Source organism: Vicugna pacos, chromosome 27 (genome assembly GCF_048564905.1).
Source record: "Vicugna pacos chromosome 27, VicPac4, whole genome shotgun sequence".
Classification (NCBI taxonomy): domain Eukaryota; kingdom Metazoa; phylum Chordata; class Mammalia; order Artiodactyla; family Camelidae; genus Vicugna; species Vicugna pacos.
Genome location: NC_133013.1, coordinates 26,918,835 through 26,941,530, shown reverse-complemented (window position 1 = coordinate 26,941,530; position 22,696 = coordinate 26,918,835). Strand labels below are relative to the sequence as shown.

At 35.4% G+C, this 22,696-nt stretch overlaps 1 protein-coding gene across 2 annotated transcripts in view; it reads left to right on the top strand.

Annotated features, from left to right (window-relative positions):
* ARIH1 (ariadne RBR E3 ubiquitin protein ligase 1) overlaps positions 1-22,696 on the top strand; it is an 82,956-nt gene that overhangs the window by 49,086 nt on the left and 11,174 nt on the right. For both annotated transcript variants that reach the window (XM_006213737.4, XM_072951076.1), the window contains 6 exons: positions 4,490-4,582; positions 5,064-5,119; positions 16,187-16,253; positions 17,572-17,678; positions 19,658-19,700; positions 20,212-20,283. In XM_006213737.4, the coding sequence (XP_006213799.3) occupies positions 4,490-4,582; positions 5,064-5,119; positions 16,187-16,253; positions 17,572-17,678; positions 19,658-19,700; positions 20,212-20,283 (438 nt within the window). The remainder of the gene's footprint in view (positions 1-4,489; positions 4,583-5,063; positions 5,120-16,186; positions 16,254-17,571; positions 17,679-19,657; positions 19,701-20,211; positions 20,284-22,696) is intronic.

Sequence of the window (22,696 nt, the reverse complement as noted above, 5' to 3'; positions counted from 1 at the left end):
GCTTGTCTTATACAGTGCGACATGAAAACAAGTTTTTAAATAAATGCTTCTGATATCTTCAATTATAATATTTTGGAGTTAATGGTTTTGAGTGGTCGATTCTTTAAAAACAATTTCCTGAATCTTTGGAACACTGTTTAAATTCACATATTCCTCCCCCATGCCACCACCCTCACCTCCTTGTGACCAGTTCATGGGTTTCTTAGCCCTGGCAACAGTTACTCACTTTCTTATAATGTTCGTTTGAAACAAAGCATTCCATCTAGCTGTACTAAACTCTCATTCTACTAGGAGATATAACTTGGGCTACCCTGTCTCATTTTTATGAAATAAGTCTATTTTCTAAGAATGAGGTATGTTACGTAGACAGAGGCAAAGATGAAGATCGTGAGGGTAGTCCACCCTCTGATTCCCCTCCCCGGGGGCACCTTGAGTCTTTGTGCTCCTGGGAACACTGAAAACATCTGATCTAAGTCCTACCCTGTCTTCCTTTTTATTAACTCATTCCATTTTACAGGTGAGGGAACTAGTGCCATGATTATTATTTCCTCAGTTTTATAAACAAAATGGCTTCAACTTTAGAGATTATTTGGGCAGCTTCTGTTGGAGGACAGATAATTCTTACTGTTTTTACTGCTGTTTGACATTAGTTCCTATGTGTGTGAAATGGCGCAGATAAATGAAACCTTTGAGAGTGTGTATTGCCCTTTCAGTTCTTTTTCTTCAAGACCATTGATTTCTGTTGTAGGTAGTATTTTGTATATTTTTAGTGTACTCTTGGTCAGATATATTTATGATATAAACAGGGATAAATGTGATGAATAATACGATCCTCAGAGTCACGGAAAGGCCCAGGAGCCAAGCAGGGCAGCACAAGCCAGTAAGGGGACAAAGATGTTAGGAGGACGGAGGAGAGGGAAATAAGACAGGCAGGAAAAATACCCTGACACATCCATGATGACAGAATTCTTGAGCACAGTGAATATGTGTGTGCTATGGTTTAGTGTTGCTTTATCTTTGGACATGCGTGTGTAATTTACCTAATTTATCTTGTTTAGTCTTGTTACCTGTTTAAATAGAAAAGTTATTAGAAGGAAAAAAAAGCTTTGTTTTTGTCTTTTTATCTTACAGTGGAGCGCTGGCCAAATAGAGATGTGATCACTTAGTGACTATTGTGACCTTTACTCTCTCAGTCTTAAGGATTCTTATTTGAAAAAATAATAAAGCACATTAGGATGTGTATGTGTTTTTAAGTTATGAATAAAACATTTTAGAATTGCTGGTATATTCCTCTACTATATTTGTCCTTTGCAGAATGCTCCTTCTCATTAAGGCCGTGAAAATCAAATACTCTCCATTAGTAATCTGGCAGTAGGTTAGTGCCAGATCTCTTTTGTCACTGCTGGGAGATAACGAGTAGATTCTTTCATTTGTTCCCCCAGATCTTTTTTTTTTTTTTAACGGACAAGAACATTGATTTCCAGGGGTTTGGGGCATAGTTCAGTGGTAGAGTGCACGCTTAGCATGCCAGGAGGTCCTGGGCGAAAAAAAAAGAAAAAAAGAATGTTGATTTTCTAGTTATTTAATTTCACTCATTTTGTGAATGAGTTAGAACCATTGTCAATCTCTGAATAGCACTGCATTTTAAACTTGGTATTTTTCATGTCATTTAGTCTGTAAAACCAGTCTTAGAAATGATACATTTTCTTCCATGGCTACTCTTCAGGCATTTTAAAAATAGTTGATAATGTTGTAATACAGTAATCTGACTATTTGCGTCTAATATCATAAGTGACATCAGAAATTAGCTATTTTAAATGACAGCTAATTAGAAAATGTTACAGAATTTGAAATATCACTTATAAGAGTCACAAGATAAATAAAAGATCTAAGAGTAAACTTGGCAAGGAATATGAAAAATCTGTATGAAGAAACAGGGAGATAAATGGATGACAAGTATTTTGAAATAAAGAATAAAAATAAAAAAGAGAACAGACTTGGGGGTGGGGAGGGAGTTAGTCCTACCAAATTCAGCAACAGGCAGTGCAGTGAAACAGGATAGAGTCAAGTATGCATGAAGAGAATTAAGTATATAACAGAGAAGTCATTTCAAACAAGGTGGATTATTTAATAAATGATGTTGGAACAACTTGGTAGCTATCTAGGTTGCAAACAGACTCCTACCTAACTCCTTATATCAAAGCTAACTAAGAAGCCATACGTTTCAAAACTAATACATTTGCTACATAAAAATACAGAGCTTCTGCACAGCTGTAAAATGATGTGAACACTGAAACTGAGAGAAAATATTTTCCACACTTACAAACAGCCGATTTTCTAAATAAGTAAAAATCCCCAGTAAATCACTAAGGAAAAAAAACCCAGAGGAAAAATGGGCAAAAAAGGTGAAGAGACTGCACACACTCAAAAAGCTACAGCTTTAAATCTTTTTTTCAAATGTTTAAATTTCATTCATAAAAAAATTAAAATCAAAACTAATGGGAGAGGGAGGGTATAGCTCAGTGGTAGAGTGCATGCCTAGCAAGCACAAGGTCCTGGGTTCAATCCCCAGTATCTCTGTTTAAACAGAGAAGCCTAAAATTACCTCCCCACCTATAAAATAATTTTTAAAAAAAGAAAAAAATTTAAAAAAGGAAACAAAAGAAAAAAAACTAATGGGAGTTAGTTCATTTTCACCTGTTAGGTTGATAAAAATCAAAGTTTGGTAATATACTGTGTTGAGATGGGTGTTGAGAATCTAGGTTCTCTTGAATGATACAGATTGCTACAACCTCTTTGAACAAAAAAGCTTTGTAATGATCAAACTGTAAATATATACTATTATAATTTCACTTTTACAAATCTGTCCTGACACACATTCATATGATCACAAAGATAATAATTGTAATAATAAAGAAAGCCAAGATGCAGAAGAGAACTTGTGGTACTTTTACCATGTGTGTGTACCTGTATACATTACAACATCTTTGTAAGAATGTTAATATGTGAGATACTGGAAATAGTGATTACTTCTGGGTAGAGAACAGGGGATGAGGGAGACATTTTTCAACATAAACTCATATTGTTAAATAATTGTTCTTAACCATGATTCTCTGTTACTTACTCACTTTAAAATAATTTGGTAGTAAATTATTATAAAATATTCTTAAATTAAAATATGGTAATCATTATTTGTCTTTTGATAATACAGTCCTTTAGACTCTTAACATTATTTAAAGTACTTGCTTTTAATATCCCATCATAGAATATAGTATACTACATTTAACATTTTCAAATTGATAGTATTTCAAAATTATATAAGTATTATATGATTAGACCAAAATGTTACTATTAGTCTTTGCTATTTGAGTAAATATTTTGGTTTCCATAAGATTTTATTTTCTAGATTAGCTGTGTTCCATCAGCTCCATGAAGCTGTATTAGTGTGACTTTTTTTATAACAGCTTTTCTGATATAATTTACATACCATACAATTCACCTACTTAAAGTGGCCTTTAGTATAGTCATAGAGTTGTGCAGCCATTACCACAGTTAATTTTATAACATTTCATACCCCTAAAAAGAAACCTGTATCCTCTTACGGTCACTTCCCACTGCCCCTCTAGGCTTCCCATCCCTAGGCAACCGTGAATCTACTTTCTTTCTCTATGAATTTGCCTATTATGGACCTTTCACATAAGTAGAATCAAGCAATACGTGGTCTCTTGTGACTGGCCTTTTTCACTTAGCATGATGTTTTCAGGGTTCGTCCAAATTGTATGTATCAGTGCTTCACGCCTTTTTATGATACCCCCTTATATGGTATTCCACATTTTATTTGTCAGTTGGTGGATATTTGGATTGTTTCCATTTTTGGATTATTCTGGTAATGCCGCTATGAACATTTGTGTACAAGCTTTTGTGTGGGGTGTATATTTTTATTTCTTTCGGATATGTGTACCTAGGAGTGGAGTTGCTGACTCATACGGTAATAAATCTATGTTTAAGTTTTTGAGAAACTGCCAGAGTGTTTTCCAAAGTTCCTGTACCACTTTACATTCCCACCAGCAGTGTGTGAAGGTTTGAATTTCTCCACATCCATGTCAACACTTACTTGTCTTTTTGATTATAGCTGTCCTAATGGGTGTGAAGTGGTGTCTCATTGTGGCTTTGATTTACGTGTCCCTGATGGCTAAGGATATCCAGCATCTTTTCATATGCTTATTGGCACAAACTTGTCTCCCTTTCCTAGAAATCATGAATATCTACTGTAGATGCATTTCTCATTAATTAGGTGTTTTGTATTCAGTTTATTTGCATGTATAGATTTTACCACCTAGAATTTCATTTTAGGAGCCCAACTAGTCTCATCAGATTGGACATTTTAGCCACTACAGGAAACGTGACCTAATAGAGCCTTATTGAGTCACTGTCTATGGTAATTTTTCTGATAATATCTTTTAAAGTCCACGTATCATTTTTGTTACAGTACTTCACTGGCCTTGAATGTGGACATAAGTTTTGTATGCAGTGCTGGAGCGAATATTTAACTACTAAAATAATGGAAGAAGGCATGGGACAGGTAAAAGATGCCAACTTGTTCTTGAGTTTCGTTGAATTTCCTACAGTGTTTAGACCTGTACAAAATATGAACAGGTGAAGCATTCTGGGTTGTGAATTGCATGGGGAACTTTTTTCTAGATTAAAACAACTGAAAGATAATTGAGGCTTTTTTCTGTTTATAACGTGGCATTTCATTTAATGATCCAATCCAGGTAATGTTTTCTCAGCAGGCATTAACATTTGTATTTATCTGGCTAAACTTGTTGAGAATTTTTGTCATATCTCTTGCTTTTTGCCTTTCAAGTTTTGTATTGAAAAAACAATTATTTGTGTTAGAATTTTAGTTACCTTATGGGGATAAACACACACATTTCCTTTAATAGAAAGGGAACAGTTAAGGTCATGTAAATGTTAAGAACCTAGCAAAGTGCCTGGCAATGGTAAACATTCAGTAAATACCTGTTGAATGAAGACATAGTTTAAATTTCGATCTTTTTCAGACTATTTCGTGTCCTGCTCATGGTTGTGATATCTTAGTGGATGACAACACAGTTATGTAAGTACTTTTGATAGATTCTGCATGTTGAATATTGATTAGTTGGTTAAACCAGATTAAGTTTTGCTCAAGACTACAGAGGAGGTGAAATTTTTAAAGTCTGAAGATACTTTCTAATCCACTATCCTTTGTTGTACACAAGCCCATTTGTAACCTGGTTAAATTCCCAGTCACTATTCTGGTAAACTTGGCAAGGCATGACAGCTAGATTTCAGTAAACCTTGGAATTGGAGAGTAGGATATGTCATCGTGTCAGGGAAGCAGGTGCCGAGACATAATTAAAGGGGAGTAATTTATTGTGGGACAGTATCTGTGTAGGTTAAAGCAGAGGAGGAGCAGTAGACAGATCATGATGCAGTTCTTACACCTGTTAAAGGCGAGAAGGGGGAGGAGGGATGCAGTGGGAAGAGACTCAGACTGCATAGTGGTTGAGAGAATCGGGCAGCCCTGTGGGGAACTCCAGGATATAGGACTGCCTCGATGAGTGGAAATGGCAGGCCCTGGGACCCATGCCATGGCTCCGTCTCTCCCTGAGAACTAAGCAGGGGGAATGTGGCCTCAGCTAGAACACTGCCACAGGTTGCAAAGCCGTGCAACTGGAGGCTGTTGGCTAACGACTCACCTTGAAAGGTTCTCTTTTGAAGAGGAGAAAGGAACTCAGAGAAACAAGTGGTTAGCTCTTGTACATGGGGTAAAATCCCAGGTTGCTTAATTCCTGAGTCAGTGTTGTTTTCACAACCTCATGCTACCCACTTGACTTCAGTCTAGGAGAATAAACAGATTGAGGGCCTGAATGATCCACAAACAAGTTGTATAATTAGTCCTGGGTAGTTGCCTGTATAGAAACGTATGCCTGTGTTTAAGTACTAGGATTTGAAGGTAATAAAAGTAAAAACAGCCATGGACTTTAATAAGCAAATTTCTTAACCAGATGAAGCCGTAAATGGACTTAACCAGCACAGTTATAAAGCCACTGCTTCTACTTTATTAATCTCGGCCTACTGTGGATTACTAACACGTACTCACTGTTGTTGCCAGCTCTGTGTTAATACTGTTTCTGTCTTTCAGTAAATCTTATTTCCATTATTATTTTAAGCTAGCAGAAATAAACCATGTATCGTCTTAGAGTACCAGGATCCTTCCACTTGTCTTTATCTTGTCCCATGATGCTTTGATTCCTTGCATTTTTTCATCAGGACATTTCATCAGTATAGGTCACTGTATCTTTTCATTAATTCCACAAACATTTACTGGGAGCCTACTTACTAGCACAAAGGAGAACAAAAATTTTAAGATTTATTTCCTTTCCCCAAGAGATTCATAATAATAAATAAATAAAATGCGTAGTTTGTTTTATATAGAGAGATATGTATAAAGTACAGTTAGAAAGAAGCAAATTACTCTACCTGAAGAATTTGGGGAGACTTTCTTAGGGATTAGAATCAAGGGGTAAAAATTTGGGTTGAGGGAGTGGAGGGTAATATTCAAGAAAGGATGCCAGTATTTTTTTAACAGGCCATGAACGTCTGTTAACGTATTATGTGGGAGCTGGAGCACAAAGTATCAGATTATTAGAGATGAGGATGAGGAAAGTTTTGACAGTTCATGATGAGTTTAGTCATAGAAGGTTGTTAAGACTGTGGTAATGAGGTTTGTATTTTAGGAATAACTTTGGTCATATCACGGAAGATAGTATAGAGTGGGGAGGCATTTGGGCAGTAAGATGTAGTTAGAAGGATGTTGTTTTATGAAATTTTATTTGGGGGAGATGGAGAACATATTTCCAACACACAAAACAAATATGGCTAATATAAGGGCTCTTACAAATCGGTAGGAAGAAGATAACCCCATGGAAAGGATAAACAAGCAGTAAAATAAACTTCAAAGGTCATGAATATTAGTTATCATACCTAGTTAAGTAAATGTAAATTGCAATTAGATATTCCAAGTTTTTAAAAAAATTTTTGCATTTCAGATTAATAAGGGTTAAAAGATTTGTTAGCAGTGAAACTTACAATGTTACAAATGAATGCCACCTCACTAAGTTAAAAATAATAAAAGCATAAAATAACTTGGTAGGATCTAATGTAAGTCAGAATGTAGTGCAATGGGGAATATAAACCGTTGAGACCTTTTTGTAATGCAATATGGCCATTTCTGCAAACGTATATGCTCTTTGGCCTTTTGTCTAATAGTTTTTTTGCTTTAAATCTGTCATAACTACTGCCTTCTTGCCTCCATTGTTTCTCATAAGGCAGCTGTAATCATAGTGTTGTCCCCTGTTTACTGCTTTCAAGATTTGCTGTGACTTTGGCCTGAGGCAGTTTTGACTATTTTATATATATGTATTTCTCTTTGTTTATCCTCTTTGGGATTTTTGCTCCTTGGATACTAGACTGGTGCATGCATGGAAAACGTGGATAATATTTATAAGAGAATTTTAATAGGGATATCAGCTGGGGTTTTGAGAATTGAGAAGAGGGAGCTTGATTTTTCACCTTAAATAATTGTATGGTAATTTTGTTTACCTTCCATTTTCTTTCTTTTAAAAATAACCTATTTCTTTTAGAATCTAAAAGGTTAATTAAATGAGAGAATGGAATTTTTTCATGTTTAATCTTAAGATCCAGTAACTGAAATATGCTAAAATTTTTTTCCCTTAGTATGAAATAAACTGAATCCTTCCCAATCATGGATTATTTTTTAATTTCCAATTTGATAGATTTAAGAATGCTTTCTTGGTTACTTTGAATTAAACGCATTTGCAACTTGAATTGAAACTGAAACCTTATTCTTCCCTGAAGACATAGTACCCTTTAACCCTCTCAGATTGAAGCTAGCTCCCCACCCTCCATGTACCTTGTGGTCAGGAGGTGAAGTCATTCTTCCCCTCGGTCCCAAATGCTGTATTCAGACTATTTCACCACTTCCGTTTATACTTACATTTCAGTTACATCACAGTCCTCTGTGATTTTCTCTCCTTAACTTGGTCTGTCCCACTTAATTATTCATAGTGCTAACACCTCATAGACTGTCTTTCCTTTCTCCCAAGGTTTGCTGTCATCCAGCGCGAGTCCAGTGCCTACTCCTAGCCCTCTAGTTCTCAAAGTGTGGTCCCTGACCAGTGGCATCAGCATCACCTTGGGACTTGTTAAGAATACACACTCTCAGGCCTGGCTCAAGACTTACTGAATCAGAAACTCTGGGAATAGGGCCCAGCAGTATGAACAAATAATCTCTCCTAGTAAGGTTCTGATGCATATTTACGTTTGAGAACTCCTGCCACAGGCTTTCATTTCTGTGATCTCCTCATTTTGAGAAAAATCCCCTTCACCCCAGCCACCTCTTCTGAAGGCCACCACCCTAGCCCTACTCCACATCTACTCTAATTGACTTTACAGAATCATCTTTTTTTTCCTACCTCTTCCTGAGAGTGGTCCTCAAAGTTCTGTCCAGCACACCACTTCTCACTCTGTGCAGTTTGTACACTCTCCCTAGGCAAACATTGGAAATTCCCAAATTTATATCTCCAGATTAACACAGCCCGCGAACTTGAGACCCGTATATCCCACTGCCTTTCAGGCATCTTCGTGTGTACATTCCTCTGGCTTCCTTATGTCCAGCCCTCCTTCTACCCTACCACCAGCAAACTTACTTTTCCTTCTTGCTTCTTAGTATCCAAGAACCACTAGATGCCTAAATTAGAAACCTTGGTGATATCCCTGATTCATTTTTCTCTTGCATTTCTTAGAGTCACGCTTGCACCAAATTCTGTAAATTTAGCATCCTAATTACCCTTAAATCCATCCATTTTTCTCTGTTCGTACTGCTATTAAACTGATCCAGACCATCATCTTCTCTTAGCTGGGAATCTGCAGCTGGCTCCCATGTGATTCCCTTGTACCCAGTGTCGTCAGCTTCCAGTTCTTCACAAGTAGCTTCCATTGTCCTGTATTGCTTACCTGTGCAACTTCATCTTTAGCCTGTCCTTTCTCACATTCTCCATTCTACCCACGTAGAACTTGGTTTCTTGAAAGTGTTGTGCGTTTTATTTGCATTTGGTATGATTTTACTTGCTTTTTTCCTACTGTCTCCTGATTTTCTTACAAGTAATATTCTCTCTGTATTATTCTTTAGTTACCTTAACCTACTCATCATCTTAGTCATTCTTCACACCTCAGTTTATATTTCCATTTTGATTTTGGTAGACATCCTGTGTGCTCCTCAGCTCTCCTATATTTCCTTCACCAAACACTTTTCTAATTGCCTGTATTCTTGTCTGTATTCTTCCTTAGACTATAAGCGGTTTCACTCCAAGTACCCTGTTTATGTTGACTGAATCTTTTGCTTATTTCATTCAGGATCTGTGGCTCTAACTTTGGAAACACTACACTTGAAAGTATTTATTTACTAGTCTCAGTGCTTCTTAGACTCTTAAATTCTTAAGATTAGTGATTCATTGTATTCACCTTTTTATTCCTTAGCAATGGGTGAATTATAGGCATATTCCTTGAATAAGTAACTGAAGATACAGTATTCTTGTTTGCATAAGCATATGTCATCATTGCAAACTGCAGTGGTTGATTTGTGCTGTGATGGCATCAAGGCCGTTTGGCTCAGTGGGGCTCCCCTACACAATGGCCTCATATAGTTACACTTCGAAAGTCAGGAAGGTAGCTGTATACTTTGAGAGTTTTTCTTTGTTCCAAGATTTATCCTTGATGCTTTCATGAGGTTAATGAAAACTATCTAAATTATTTATCAGTTAAGACCAAGTAAGTTTTCATCTATTTCTTTTCATCCTGGCAGTTGGTTAGTTTTTGTTTTTTCTTATTTTTTATTGAAGTGTACTCGATTTAACAATGTTAGTTTCAGGTGTACAGCGAAGTGACTTGGTTATACATACACACATATATACACAGATATATTTTTCAGTTTCTTTTCCACTATGGCTCATTAAAAGAAACTGAATATAGTTCCCTGTGCTATACAGTAGGTCCTTGTTATCATCTATTTTATATATACAAATTGTATATCTCTTAATCCCAAACTCTTAATCTGTCCCACCCACCCCCCTTCCTCCCTGGTAACCACAGTTTGTTTTCTATGTCTGTGTTTTTTATGTAGTTTGTTTAGGACCTAAATTTCTTTTACTATATAAAGCTTCTCTAGTAATATTAGGGATAATGGTAAACTTGTACCTATTTAGTCTTTAAAGACTTTCAAGTAATACATGTAGTCTCACTGGGACTAATCATTGATAGCATTAAGGCACATCTGTGATGTTGTAATTCAACATGCTGCAAGGTGTGTCTGAAAAATACTATGATTTAGTTTCATATATGGGGGTTTTAGAAGCAGACGAGCAGAGATAATGTCAGCAACTCATTGCCACTCATTTCTAGCAAGATTATGCCAGATGCTTCTTTTAAAAGCTTTAACTGATGTGTAAGTTTTTTTTTTAATGGATTTTAGGATCTTGGATTAGATAATGCATCCTCTGTTGGCTTTCCCCACTTGTTTGAAAAAGGCAGAAAAGTTCTTTTTAAAAATAGTTTTAAATTAGATAATATAACTTAAATGCTATTCTTTGATAGATATTTCCTATTCCATTGACTTTAAGCAGTATATGTTAACTACTTAAACTATGTAAGGTGAGGAAATTGCTTCCTTTATGCTGTCGTTCACCTTTATCTCTTCTATCCTCTAATTTTTATTAGATACCTAATTACTTTATACTGTCTTTATAGTTACTCTTTTCTATTCTGTAACAGATAGTTTTGTGTTTTGTCAGTAGGTTTATTCACAAAATTGTAAACCAGTACACTTCTATAACATTATAATTATGTAAATATTACATAAAGGCAAGCAATTGAATAGATCCGGAGAGAAATAAATGTAGCCCTGCTCCAAGAAGAATATTACAAACCTCCAAGTCAGATGGTTATTTTTTACATTCTGTCAAATAGTGTTGTGAAGCTGGATATGCCCTTAAGCCCTGTGGTTTGTACCATCTGAGGCAAGAGGCCAAGTCAACTTTGGTAGGTGTATTAATCACAGTATAGCAGGACATCTCATCTTGTTCTGTTCTTGTTGCTTATCTAGTTTATTTATTTTTTGGAAAGATATACAGTGTTCTTGGATTGCATCTCATCTTTTACAGTGGGAACACATCATCCTTATTTAATTATAATAGCTTCAATTTGCTATGTAGAGTATGTAAACTACATTTACCTTAAAAGTCTGTTTTGCTAACCACCCAGATTAAGGTAAAGAACTTTTCCAGTACCCAGAATGTTCGTTCTTGTGCCCCTTCCTAGACAGTATCCATCTCACGTGACTACCCAGCCTGAGTTTTGTCAACCATCAGTTAGTTTTGCCTGTTTTTTGAGCCTCATTTAAATGTGGCATGAATTCTTTTTGTGAGTGCAAATCTGCTTCAGTTAATGTAATGTATGTCTTTGGGATATGTGCATGTTATTAAATATATATGTATGTTTTTACGTTGGCTTGTTTTGTTTTGTTTGTTTGGGGGTTTTTTTTGTTATGCAGTATTTCTGTCTCCTGATAATAGACAGTTGGGTTTTTTGGTTTGTTTGGTTTTCACTATTGTGAAAAAAACTACAAAGAACATTCCTAAATGTGTCTTGGTAGACATGTACTGATTTCTTTGGGTATAAAGTGAGGAATGAGAGTTTTAGCTTTAGTAGATACTGCCAAGGCAGCTGCCAGCTCCTCCAGGGCAGGTGTGCCTCCGCACTTCCTGGCTCTGTGTGGCCGCTCTAGTCCTGGTCCACACTTGCATCATCAGTCTTTTTAAATTCTAGCCTTTCTCATGGATGTGTACGGGCGTCTCATTGTCGTTTTTCTTTGCAATTCCCTGGTGGGTAATGATGTCAAACGCCTTTCGTTGGATATCTCTTTTTATGAAGTGCCCATTCAGATCACTTGCCCATTTAAAAATTTTGTTACTTTGTCTGTTTGTTAATTACTTTCTATGACTTCTTTAAATATTCTGATATGAATCTTTTGTTAGATGTATGTATTACAACTATTTTCCCCAATGTGTGCCTACCTTTTTCTCTCTGAATGATTTTGATAAACCAAAGTTTTCATTTTAATGGCATCAAATTCATCATTTTCCCCCATTTATGATTATTGCTACTTAAAAAATTCTTTGCTTACTCCAAGGTTGTATTTATTTTTAAGGCAGTCTACAGTGAGTTTATGGAGAATGCTTTGAAAACACATGACTTTAAAGTTGTGTATCTCATAGTAGAGTAAATTGAATGCCACCCCCCATCATTTCTCTACAGTGAAACAGAAAAGCAGTGTAGTGTTCTAAATAGGAAATTTAGCACAAACACTATAGAATACTGTTTGTTTAAAATACACACTTAAGGGATCAGAGCTCAAGTTCATAGTAAAATAATTTCATCTCCCTGAAAGGCAAAATTAAATAACTTGTCAAGTTATTTTGGTAATTAATAAAGTATATAGATATGAATTAAATTACTGATAATCATTAATTTAAATTTTAAAAAATGTTTTTGAACTATGAATATGAAGTTATAGATTGGAAGGAAGCAGAGAAGTGTGTGAAGGGCTGCATGAAGTTGATTGTGCAGGGCTGATAGGCCATTATGAGGCTTTTGGCTTTTATTCTAGGATAGAGCCATGAGAGCGATTTGAGCAGAGGAATGACACAGTCATGGAGGACTGCCCTGACTGCTGGCAATAAAAAGAGACTAAGTGGGAGCAGGGAGGTCGGGAGACTATTAAAACAGTCCAGATGAGATATGATGGTGGTTTCGACCAAGGACAGTAGTTGAGGAGGTAGTGAAAATGGTTGAATTTTGGATGTGTTTTCAAGACAGAGTCAGAGTTAGACTGTGATAAAAGGAGATGAGCCAGACAGATGGCTGTAAGATCGTTCTGATCTTTGACTGGGATTAGATGAATTCAGATGATAGTAAATGTTACATTTCTTTTTAATAATCAGAAATTTGAGCAAAGTTTTTTTTTTTTAAGATAAAGATGTTAATCATCACATTGGCATAATCCTACAACCTAAATGCCCAATATAGGGGAAGATGGAATGTAATATAGCCATTTAAAAAGGAATGAATTATTTTAAAGCATTGGAAAATGGCTATAATAATGTTAATGGAAAAAAACTAAGCTATAAAATATTGTGTACTAAGTTCTCTGTTTAAAATTATCCATTTACTAAAAAAAGGAGGGAAGTGTCCAGATCTATAAAAATGTTGAGTGGTTATTCTTCCTGAGTGATAGGGTTACAGCTGATCTTTATTTCTTTGTACTTGTCTATAATTGGTATGTCAGGGGGGAGAAAACCCTTTTCAAAGAAAACTATTTTATCTTTAGTCCTAAATTGGGTAATACTGTTGACTTGCTCAGGGTGCTGTGTAAGGAATAGTTTTTAATACTTGGCATACTTAAAAAAATCCTTATGTTTAAAGTTTCCTGTCTTCAAATCACAGCTCTCCAGTTCTCATTGGTAAAAACAGAGAATTATCCCAAAACTCAAGGGTGGTTAAATGCTCCTGACACTGTGCTCAGAATGTGTATCTAGAAGACATTTAAGAGTCATTTTGTTTACCTTCATGAAAAGCTGCCTTCCACCACGAGAGTTGGCATATAGCTATTTTCAACATGAGTGATGGCACCAGGTCTTTGTGGAGAAAATGAGCTTGTTAATGGCCAGGTTGGCACTCGCCTTCTTGAGAATGTTTATTCTCAAAGACAGGAGATCACTTTTCTTCTCTATCACCAAATTAACTAAGGCCTAATAACCTTGGCCTAGTATAACTGTGGCTGACCTTTATCTTCACCAGTTATGCCGAGGCTAGAGTCACCTGTAAGAAATCATTAGGGCTTGTCACATCAGAGAAGCACTATGGGTAATGGAAGTTAGACATGTTTGGAAATCAGGGCATCTGACTTTGAGTCTGATTCTTTCCTTAATTTTTTAATTGATGTAAATTTCACATAACATATTTACTATCTAAACTACTTTAAAATACACAATTCAGTGGCTTTTAGTATATTCATAATGTTCTGCAACCATCACGAATAATTCCAGAGCATTTTCATCACCCCCAAAAGAAATCCCATATCCATTAAGCAGTCACTCTCCACTCCCGCCTCCCCCTAGACCCTGACATCCAGTCATCTGTTTTCTGTCTGTACCATTTTGTTTATTCTGGGCATTTCATTTCAGTGGAGTCACACAATGTGTAATCTTTTGTGTTTGGCTTCTTTCACTTGATGTAATGTTTTCAAGGTTCATCCATGTAGTAGCATGTATCAGTACGTCATTCTTCTTTATGGCTAAATAATATTCTGCTGAATGGATATTCCATATTTTATCCATTCATCAGTTCTTGGACATTTGAGTTATTTTCACTTTTTGTAGAAACATTTGTGTTAAATATTTGTTTGCAAGATTTTTATTGAACACCTATTTTTAATTCTCTTGGATATATATACCTTAGAGTGGAGTTGCTGGGTCATATGGTAATTCTCTGTTTAGTTTTTTGAGGAACTGCCAAGTGTACTGATTATTTTTATACCTCAGTTTCAACATCTGTGAAATGTGGAGGTTTAGTGATTTAAAAAATACTTATTAAACCCTTTCCACAGGCCAGACAGTGTATTGGACATAAGATCCTTTTGTGGAGTTTATTGTTTGGTTGGGGATAAGGAAGCAGGAAGGCGCATGTTTGTACAGATTGTTGTCTAATGAAAATTATGACACGTTCTACAAAGAGAGGTGTATAATGTGCCATGAGAAAGTGGGGGTTGGTTTACACCTAGACTGGTATAGGGAATTGTCAGAAAAGGCTTCCTTGAGTGAGTAACAACACATCTTAACTGAGTGAAATAAAATAATAATAATAGTGGCAGCTTTCTCTAATATTTATTGAGTGCTTACTATTTGCCGGACACTGTTCTAGTCCCACAGCTGTATTTCTGCTGTCCATTTTCCAGATTAGTAAGCTGAAAAATAGAAAAGTCAAAGAATTTATCTTCAGTTCATAGCTATTAAGTTGTGAAACCAATATTCAAACCTAAGCTGTCCCACCTCAGAGCCCCACCATGATAATCTTCTCTTCCCTTCCCAAGGGAGATAGCCCTATGCAAAAGCCTCTGAGGAAGGGTGTGGTTTGATGTTTTGAAAGAAAATGGATGTGACAGGAGTGCACTGAAAGTGGCGTGGGACGGGGGTGGGGGTTTGTGGGAGAAGAGCAGTGAGTGGGATAAGAAACTCAAGAAATAGGTGAGGCCAGATTGTACAGAACTTTCTTGTTCATTGAAAAGGTTTTAATGAGATTGCACTATGCATTTTTTATACTGTTCTTGCTGGCTTTGTCAGTGGTTGCTCTTTTTTGCTTTAACACCACTTCCTTATAACACACTCACAGGAATTTTTACCATTGAAGCTAATGAAACTTGAGCTTCAGGGTTCTTCACTTTCATGGGTTCCTGTGAGTTCAAGAAATTCTTGTGAACTATAGAGTGTTCTAGGTTGATAAGGGAAGCCACGTTGTAATCAGTAAGCATTTCTGGTAAATTACCAAGACATTTCAGAAGAAGGAGGCCATCAAAATTACGTATCACAGAACCTGGATCCATTTCTTAATGTTCCTGTCAGTGTCTCTTACTTCACACACTGATTTTTGAGAGAGGATCTTAGGGAAGGTGGCTGAGAATTGCTGGCTAAAGGCAAGATATCAGAGTCAGAAGACTCTCAGAGGGGCCTAAATTTGGCAATAGTTGGTAAGTCATTAGCCTATAATACAAACTCTAAAAATGGAATGTTTAGCGTATAAGATACAGGTGGAAACATCTACCAGAATAAAACTATAGAAACTTTGAAATTATTGTTTTGATTACTACAGTACATTTGTTGACAGTTTTATATTTTAGTATTTTCAATTTAAGGCAGTTTTTGTAACCAGAGCATTAAACTTTATTTTATTAATGTGGAAAATACTCTTAGCTGAAAACTTCATAATAAACTATTTTTATTCTCTCTTTTAGGCGCCTGATCACAGATTCAAAAGTTAAATTAAAGTACCAGCATTTAATAACAAATAGCTTTGTAGAGGTAAGTGATTTCTCGTAAGTTTTCCTTCTTTAAGTAAAAGGAATTGTTTGTTAATAGAAATATCAGATTGTCTTATATAAGAAACACGTTTACCATAAACTTGAGTTATGGGCTTTATTTATGAAGCAATGCCAAATACCCTTATTCACAAAGGAACATGGCAAACCACAAACCAGTAAGTAGATGTCTTGCCATAGATCTTGAGCTTTGATAACAAAATTATTTTAATAGTCTTCCTTTATCCCTAACAGAGTTTTGTAGCTGATTATTAGTGATGCTGTGTTGAGTCATGCTGAGCACTCTACCCCTCCTATATGGCTTCCATTGCCAGTAAATGTTGTTAGTAGAGAGTGCTGTGGTCTTGTTTGTTTATCTTGTTTGTCTTTTCTTTCATCAGAGCAGAAGTTGGCAAACTGCGGCCTGCCTATTTTTGTAAATACATACTTATTTAAACATGCACATTTACTTTGTAACTGCTTTTGTGCTACAGTGGCAGAGTTGAGTAGTTTCTAAAGAGGCCGTTATGGCCCACAGAGCCAAAAATCTTTAATCTCTGGCTCTGTGGAAGAAGCTTGCCAGCCCCTGTACAGGGGCATCAGGGTAACTTGGTGTTTTAATTCTAGAAAGTAATTTTTATTTTTATTAAAGATTAAACTAAAGGTCAGATCTTCTAGAAAATAGCATTTTTAAGGAAGAGTATATTTTTTGAAATGGTCAATAAACTTGAGTTCTGATTGAGTGTTTACTTTAGCCATGTTTTGTCCCATAATAAAAATACTTCAAAAGATACTTCTTTGGAAGAGCTAAAATGCAACCTTTGCTGTGGTTTAGGAACTGGCTTTTATCCTTAGAAGAGCTTTCTGTGGTCAAAGAGAGAAATTACATGTATATCCCTTAGCTCGTTTCATACTATTCCATAGCATGTGAACTCCTTTCCTGAGTAGGAGCATATCTTGTTTTCTTGCATCTTTTAAAATTGCCCTGAAATAGAACCATAGACAAATTGATGCTTGTTAATGATCATATAATGAGTAATTATTTTAAAGTTCCTGAGTGGAATTTTGAAGATAGAGCAGTAGATGGTTTATTTATTTTATAAAACCAGGTCTTAAAGGGATTTGTAATCTAAGAAAAAATAGTCCATCTAAAAGCATTGCTATAGAGGACTAAGTATTCGTGGCAGGTTTTTATATGTTTGTGTCGTCACCCTAACTTTGTGGTGGTGACAAAGCAATATAAAAAATTGCATGGTGTACCAGGAAATCTTGCATCATGATTTAATTTGCTATTGTTTTTTATTTGCTCACTTGTATTTCAGTGCAATCGACTGTTAAAGTGGTGTCCTGCCCCAGATTGCCACCATGTTGTTAAAGTCCAATATCCTGACGCTAAACCTGTTCGCTGCAAATGTGGACGCCAGTTTTGGTGAGCAAGTGATTTCCTGAATTGGAACAGTGCACATAGCTTTCCTATTTATTTTTGGTAGTATAATAAGTAGAAAAAATTCTTTACCTCAAGGAGGTGGGTGATATCGATTTTAAATAGTGTATATTTCTTTTAAATGAGAAATAGATTAAAAAGTCATCTTAAAATAATTTTTCCTCTTCTTGCTCTAACTTTGGGATTTTTCTTTGGGGGAAAAATGCAGCTATAATCACGCTTTCTTGTGTTGCTCCCCTGGAACTTACACAGGCACAAACTTAAAGAAATAGGACAAGAACACAGTTTTCATTTCTGCTTGACTGACTTTGTCGAATTTTGTTTGGTTCCTTTAATGGCTCTTGATTGGTTTTCAGGTTTTTCTCTCAGAAAATAAAATGTGCAGGGTTTTTTTTTCCCCCCTTTGTTTCCTTTGTTGTGATCAGTTTTACTGAAAAGAAAATGTGCAGATAAATTTGGAAAGATAAAACTTGGTTGATTAGATGTGCTTTTTAAAATAAGAGTTTTCCTATGGCACCTCTGGCTACAACTTTTTGGTAACCTGGATTCTTGGGAGTTCTGTAGCATACTCTTTAGCCTTTGAGTTCTAGATTCTACTTAACGGGGAATTTTCAGTATCATGTGTTAGAGAGTTAAGATGATCTTCCATTCCTTTGTGAATCTTTTAGGAATGAGAAGCCAGTTAAGCCAAAGGACTCTAGAACTAGCAAACAGACATTTTATTGGTATTCCATTTCACTCTTTTTTCCCCCGAACATCTATAGAATTAGATTTATACATTATTAATACTAAACAATTCCAAAACAGTGGATAAACTCTTTTGGAGTTAGGGGAGATTACATTTCTATAAAATACATGCTATTTTGATAAAGATTAAAGATGCATTATTTCAGCATTTACCCTGTAGACAGAGGGTGGAGTCTGAGTCCTTATCTATTTTCAAATATACTTCAGTATGAAATATTTTGAATACATGCTTAAGAAAGTATAAGTATAATAACAGCAATGAATATTTACATAGTTTCAACTCAGCTTAATCAAGTAATAAAATATGACAGGTACATTTGAAGCCTCTTGGTGTTCCCTTCACCATCCCATTCCCCCATCTTCTTTTCCAGCAATAACCATTTTCCTGACTTCATTTAAACTGATAGCACTTTATTTCTCTGATTTGCAAAGGATTTTTGGTATTTCTAAGTTACTTGGTTAGTTAAGTAATCAGCCATTCCATGATTTTTTTTATAAGCATTTGTTTATTCTTTATTTATACTTTTTAAATAAATGTACATACCATGTACCTAGAAAACAGAAAGGAATTAGCATTTAATATATTCTTAGAGAATATTTCGTCATACTCTTTTGTTTTATACCTTGTTTGGTACAGTTTATCTCTGCTGGTCTGAGGTTCGTTTGGATCATGCAAAGATGTGACCTGTTTGCTCCCCACATATTGCTTCCTGTGCGTTAGTACTAAAGTAGAGAATTACCCTACAGGCCAGGCTTTTACTTATTTAATATATGCCAATGAAGCATCGATTGAAAGTTAAGTTCAAATTAGTGAACATGATTTTATTTTGGTTTCAGTTAGAGAATGGTTGCAGTAAGGAATTACACATAGTAAAAACTATCAGAAAAATACAGATCTAACTAAACTGATTTTATTGTCTTAACAGCTTGGTAGCTGTTTAGATAGTCATTTCTTACAAAATTGTCATTATAGCACGTCTTCATGGTTATCAGTCGTTCTTCATTTCACACGTAGACACCCAGTGTGTGCTGATCCCAATACTAGATTCTGATAATTTACTGTGGAATAAAATAGACAGAATTCCTGCTCGTTGTATTTGCCGGCCACTAGAAACTGGTGAAAGTATTGAGGAACTATAAAGCATGGAATTGTTTGCTCATTGACTTACTTACAGTAGGTAGGACTTAATTCTTTTAATTCTTTTGTCACTTAACAGCTTTAACTGTGGAGAAAATTGGCATGACCCTGTTAAATGTAAGGTGAGTTTGTCTGGCATTTTTATTTTTAAATAATAGAGTACTTCTAAGACTTGATGACTGAAAGCCACAGCCCACAATTTTGTTATTTATCCATTAGTAGGTAGAAGATTGTATTTTGCCCTTTTTGTTTCAGATCATCTTTGTAAGTATTCAGGGAACATTCCTTGGGAATAAGTCACCTCCTGATTATTACCAGGATAAAGTTAAGGCACCTCCCTTGGATAGCTTTGCAGGTAGCTAAGGGGAATGACACACATCGCAGGTGGGCTTTGAATCAAGCTCTAGGTCCCCCACTTAGCTTTAGCCAGAGGAAGCCCTCCTTTGGTTGATTTTGTTTATACCTGGACTGGATATCAGAACCATAGTATTTCTTGGTTCAAAAAGAAGTAAACCAGTGATAATCTTACCCTTTGGCTTTTACATTCAAGCTTGACTGTATTTAAGTGTTGAAGTAATTTGCTGTCTTTTTTAAGTCTTTTGTTGTACCCTAACAGTTCTTGTTTTCAAACAGTGGTTGAAGAAGTGGATTAAAAAGTGTGATGATGACAGTGAAACCTCTAATTGGATTGCAGCCAACACAAAGGTTGGTGTTTTCCTTCAGTAAACTTTTGGTTCTGAAACTAATAAGGATAGGAGCATCAACATTAGCAAAAGCAGGAAGTTTACCTAGTAAAGAGCCTTGTTCTGCCTTTTTCTCAATTAAAATTCGGTTTTTGCTTTTAGAATGATCACCTATTAATAATTTTCCTGTTTGAGTTTATTGAGTACTATAGTACAGTATGCATAGTACTCTGCTTTAGAAGTTTTCTTCTATTGGAAAAATAGTAGTTGCTTTAAAAGTCTCCAGGGTTAGCTTTTAAGGAGTCATTCTTTAGTGCACTGTTGAGTCAGAGTAACTGAGTATCTTTTTTATTATGTAATTGAGCTGGACTTAATGAGTTAAAAAAATTTTAAAACATGTTGAACTTCCAAAATATGATTTATTAAGAGACTTGGATCCTGTGATAGGAGCTTTGGGGTAAAATGAGTATCCTTGAGGATTTGCTTTGTTTCTGTTTGTTTGTTTGTTTTTGAAATACACTACTGATGATAGTGGTTTCAATATTTAGTCCCTTTATGCCATAAACCACTTCTTTAACCCTAGACAGATGTCTTACAAATGCAGGTAATCTTGAGCACCCTTCTTTTCTGTCGTTTTCTATCACTAAATAATAATTAAGTGTTTGAATCCAAACAGTGTACCCAGCCAATTTCTTAATAGGAAATTGTGTAGATACCCAATCTTTGCTTAATCCAATCATATATTTAATCCCATATGGAAGTCACTTGAGTGATGGATAACAGGATTATTAGGCTATTATTAAGTATCACGTGTGAAGGTGATGCTTTAAAGGATGCTGCATTGTTTGACTGGTGTTAGTTATAGCTTTGCACTGTTCTATCGCTCAGTCATAGGACAGTGAAAAGAATCAGGAGTGCTTAAATAGTGAAGGCCAGCATGTGATTTTATACCATTAGTACGCTGCTCTACCCAAGAAGATTAAAACATTTTCATACATTTCTAACACCCAGAAAGCATTGTCAGTGAAACAGTGAGTCTTGTCACATAGAACAAATGCCCACATCTTTGAGGAATGTAGTATTGAAAGTGATAATTTTGTGCTCTCTAAAACCATCATGAGAAACACAACATGTTTCACTCAAGAAAACCTTACTATAATGTCAGGAAGTGGTTGCTTTTGTCATTTAAAAAAAAATCCTAGCCAAGCATTCTTTTTCTGAAAATTGAAGATTTCCCCAGGGATAATTGAAATTCCCCTTTAATGAAATTTTCGTTTAAGTCCCAGAATACTTAAATATGCTGTCAAACTAGTATTTACAATAGGACTGCTAGGTTTTCACTATGTAGTCTGATTAAATGGTAGCCTTCTATCTGCATCTAGAAAAATCCCCCAATAGTCTAAATGCCTACAGTGTTAAAATAGGGAGTACAGCCTAAATATGTTTGACTTCGTTTAGAAGGTAGATTATTGAGCAAGAATGGTAATTTGTAATATCAGATATGTCTGCTCGGCAGTTTTGAGATGAAACTGAGTTTTTCTCTTAAGACATTTCAGAAGCTTTATTTATTTATCATTGTTAGTTCCTTAAACAGATTTGCAGATTGTTGATATGTTGAGAACTTAATACTATTTAGTTAATTATAACCAAGAAATATAGAATGAAACATATTTTAGGCCTGCAGTTTGCATCTTTGGGAAAATGTAGTATTTCTTAGGTGATTTCAAAAATTTGATTTAAAATATATAATGAAAAATTGCCATATTGGCTTTTACTTTTTTAAAAACTTTTATTTTAAAATAATTACAGGTCCATAGACCTATTTTAAATTACGATAGTTTATGGGCACTGTTGTCTGTTGGCAATCACTGAATTGTGCAGATAGAATGGATGACATTCTCCCTACCTTATGGGAGTTACAGACATCAAACACAGATACACACAGCAAAAATACAATCTTTACATCTTATTTATAGTTTTATTAAATATAATGGGTAAGTTTGATTTTCTTGATTTTTCAAGAGAATAAAAACATATGCCTGCAGGGTAATAACTTTGATTCATTAGTATCCAAGAAAATGATACAGACTTGGCAAAAAACATGATCTCTGTAGCACAATTGTAAATGGACCACAATGAGATGAGTTTAAAACAGGGATATTTGGCAGAAGAAAGTTGGGAAATTCCGTAGCCACCAAAAGAATTTACCAGTCTTGCTTAAGGCCAAATTGCTTGGGTTTGAATCTTGACTACTATTTGCTACAATGTGTGACCTTGTACTAGTTTCTTTAAATTTTCCTCTCTCTTAGTTTATTCATCTCACAGATGAAGCTAGGAGTAGGAACACTACTAGGATTTATGAATTAATGTATATAAAACTGAGAATAGTGTGTGGGATACAGGAAGTACTTAATAATTATTTCTAGATGACACTG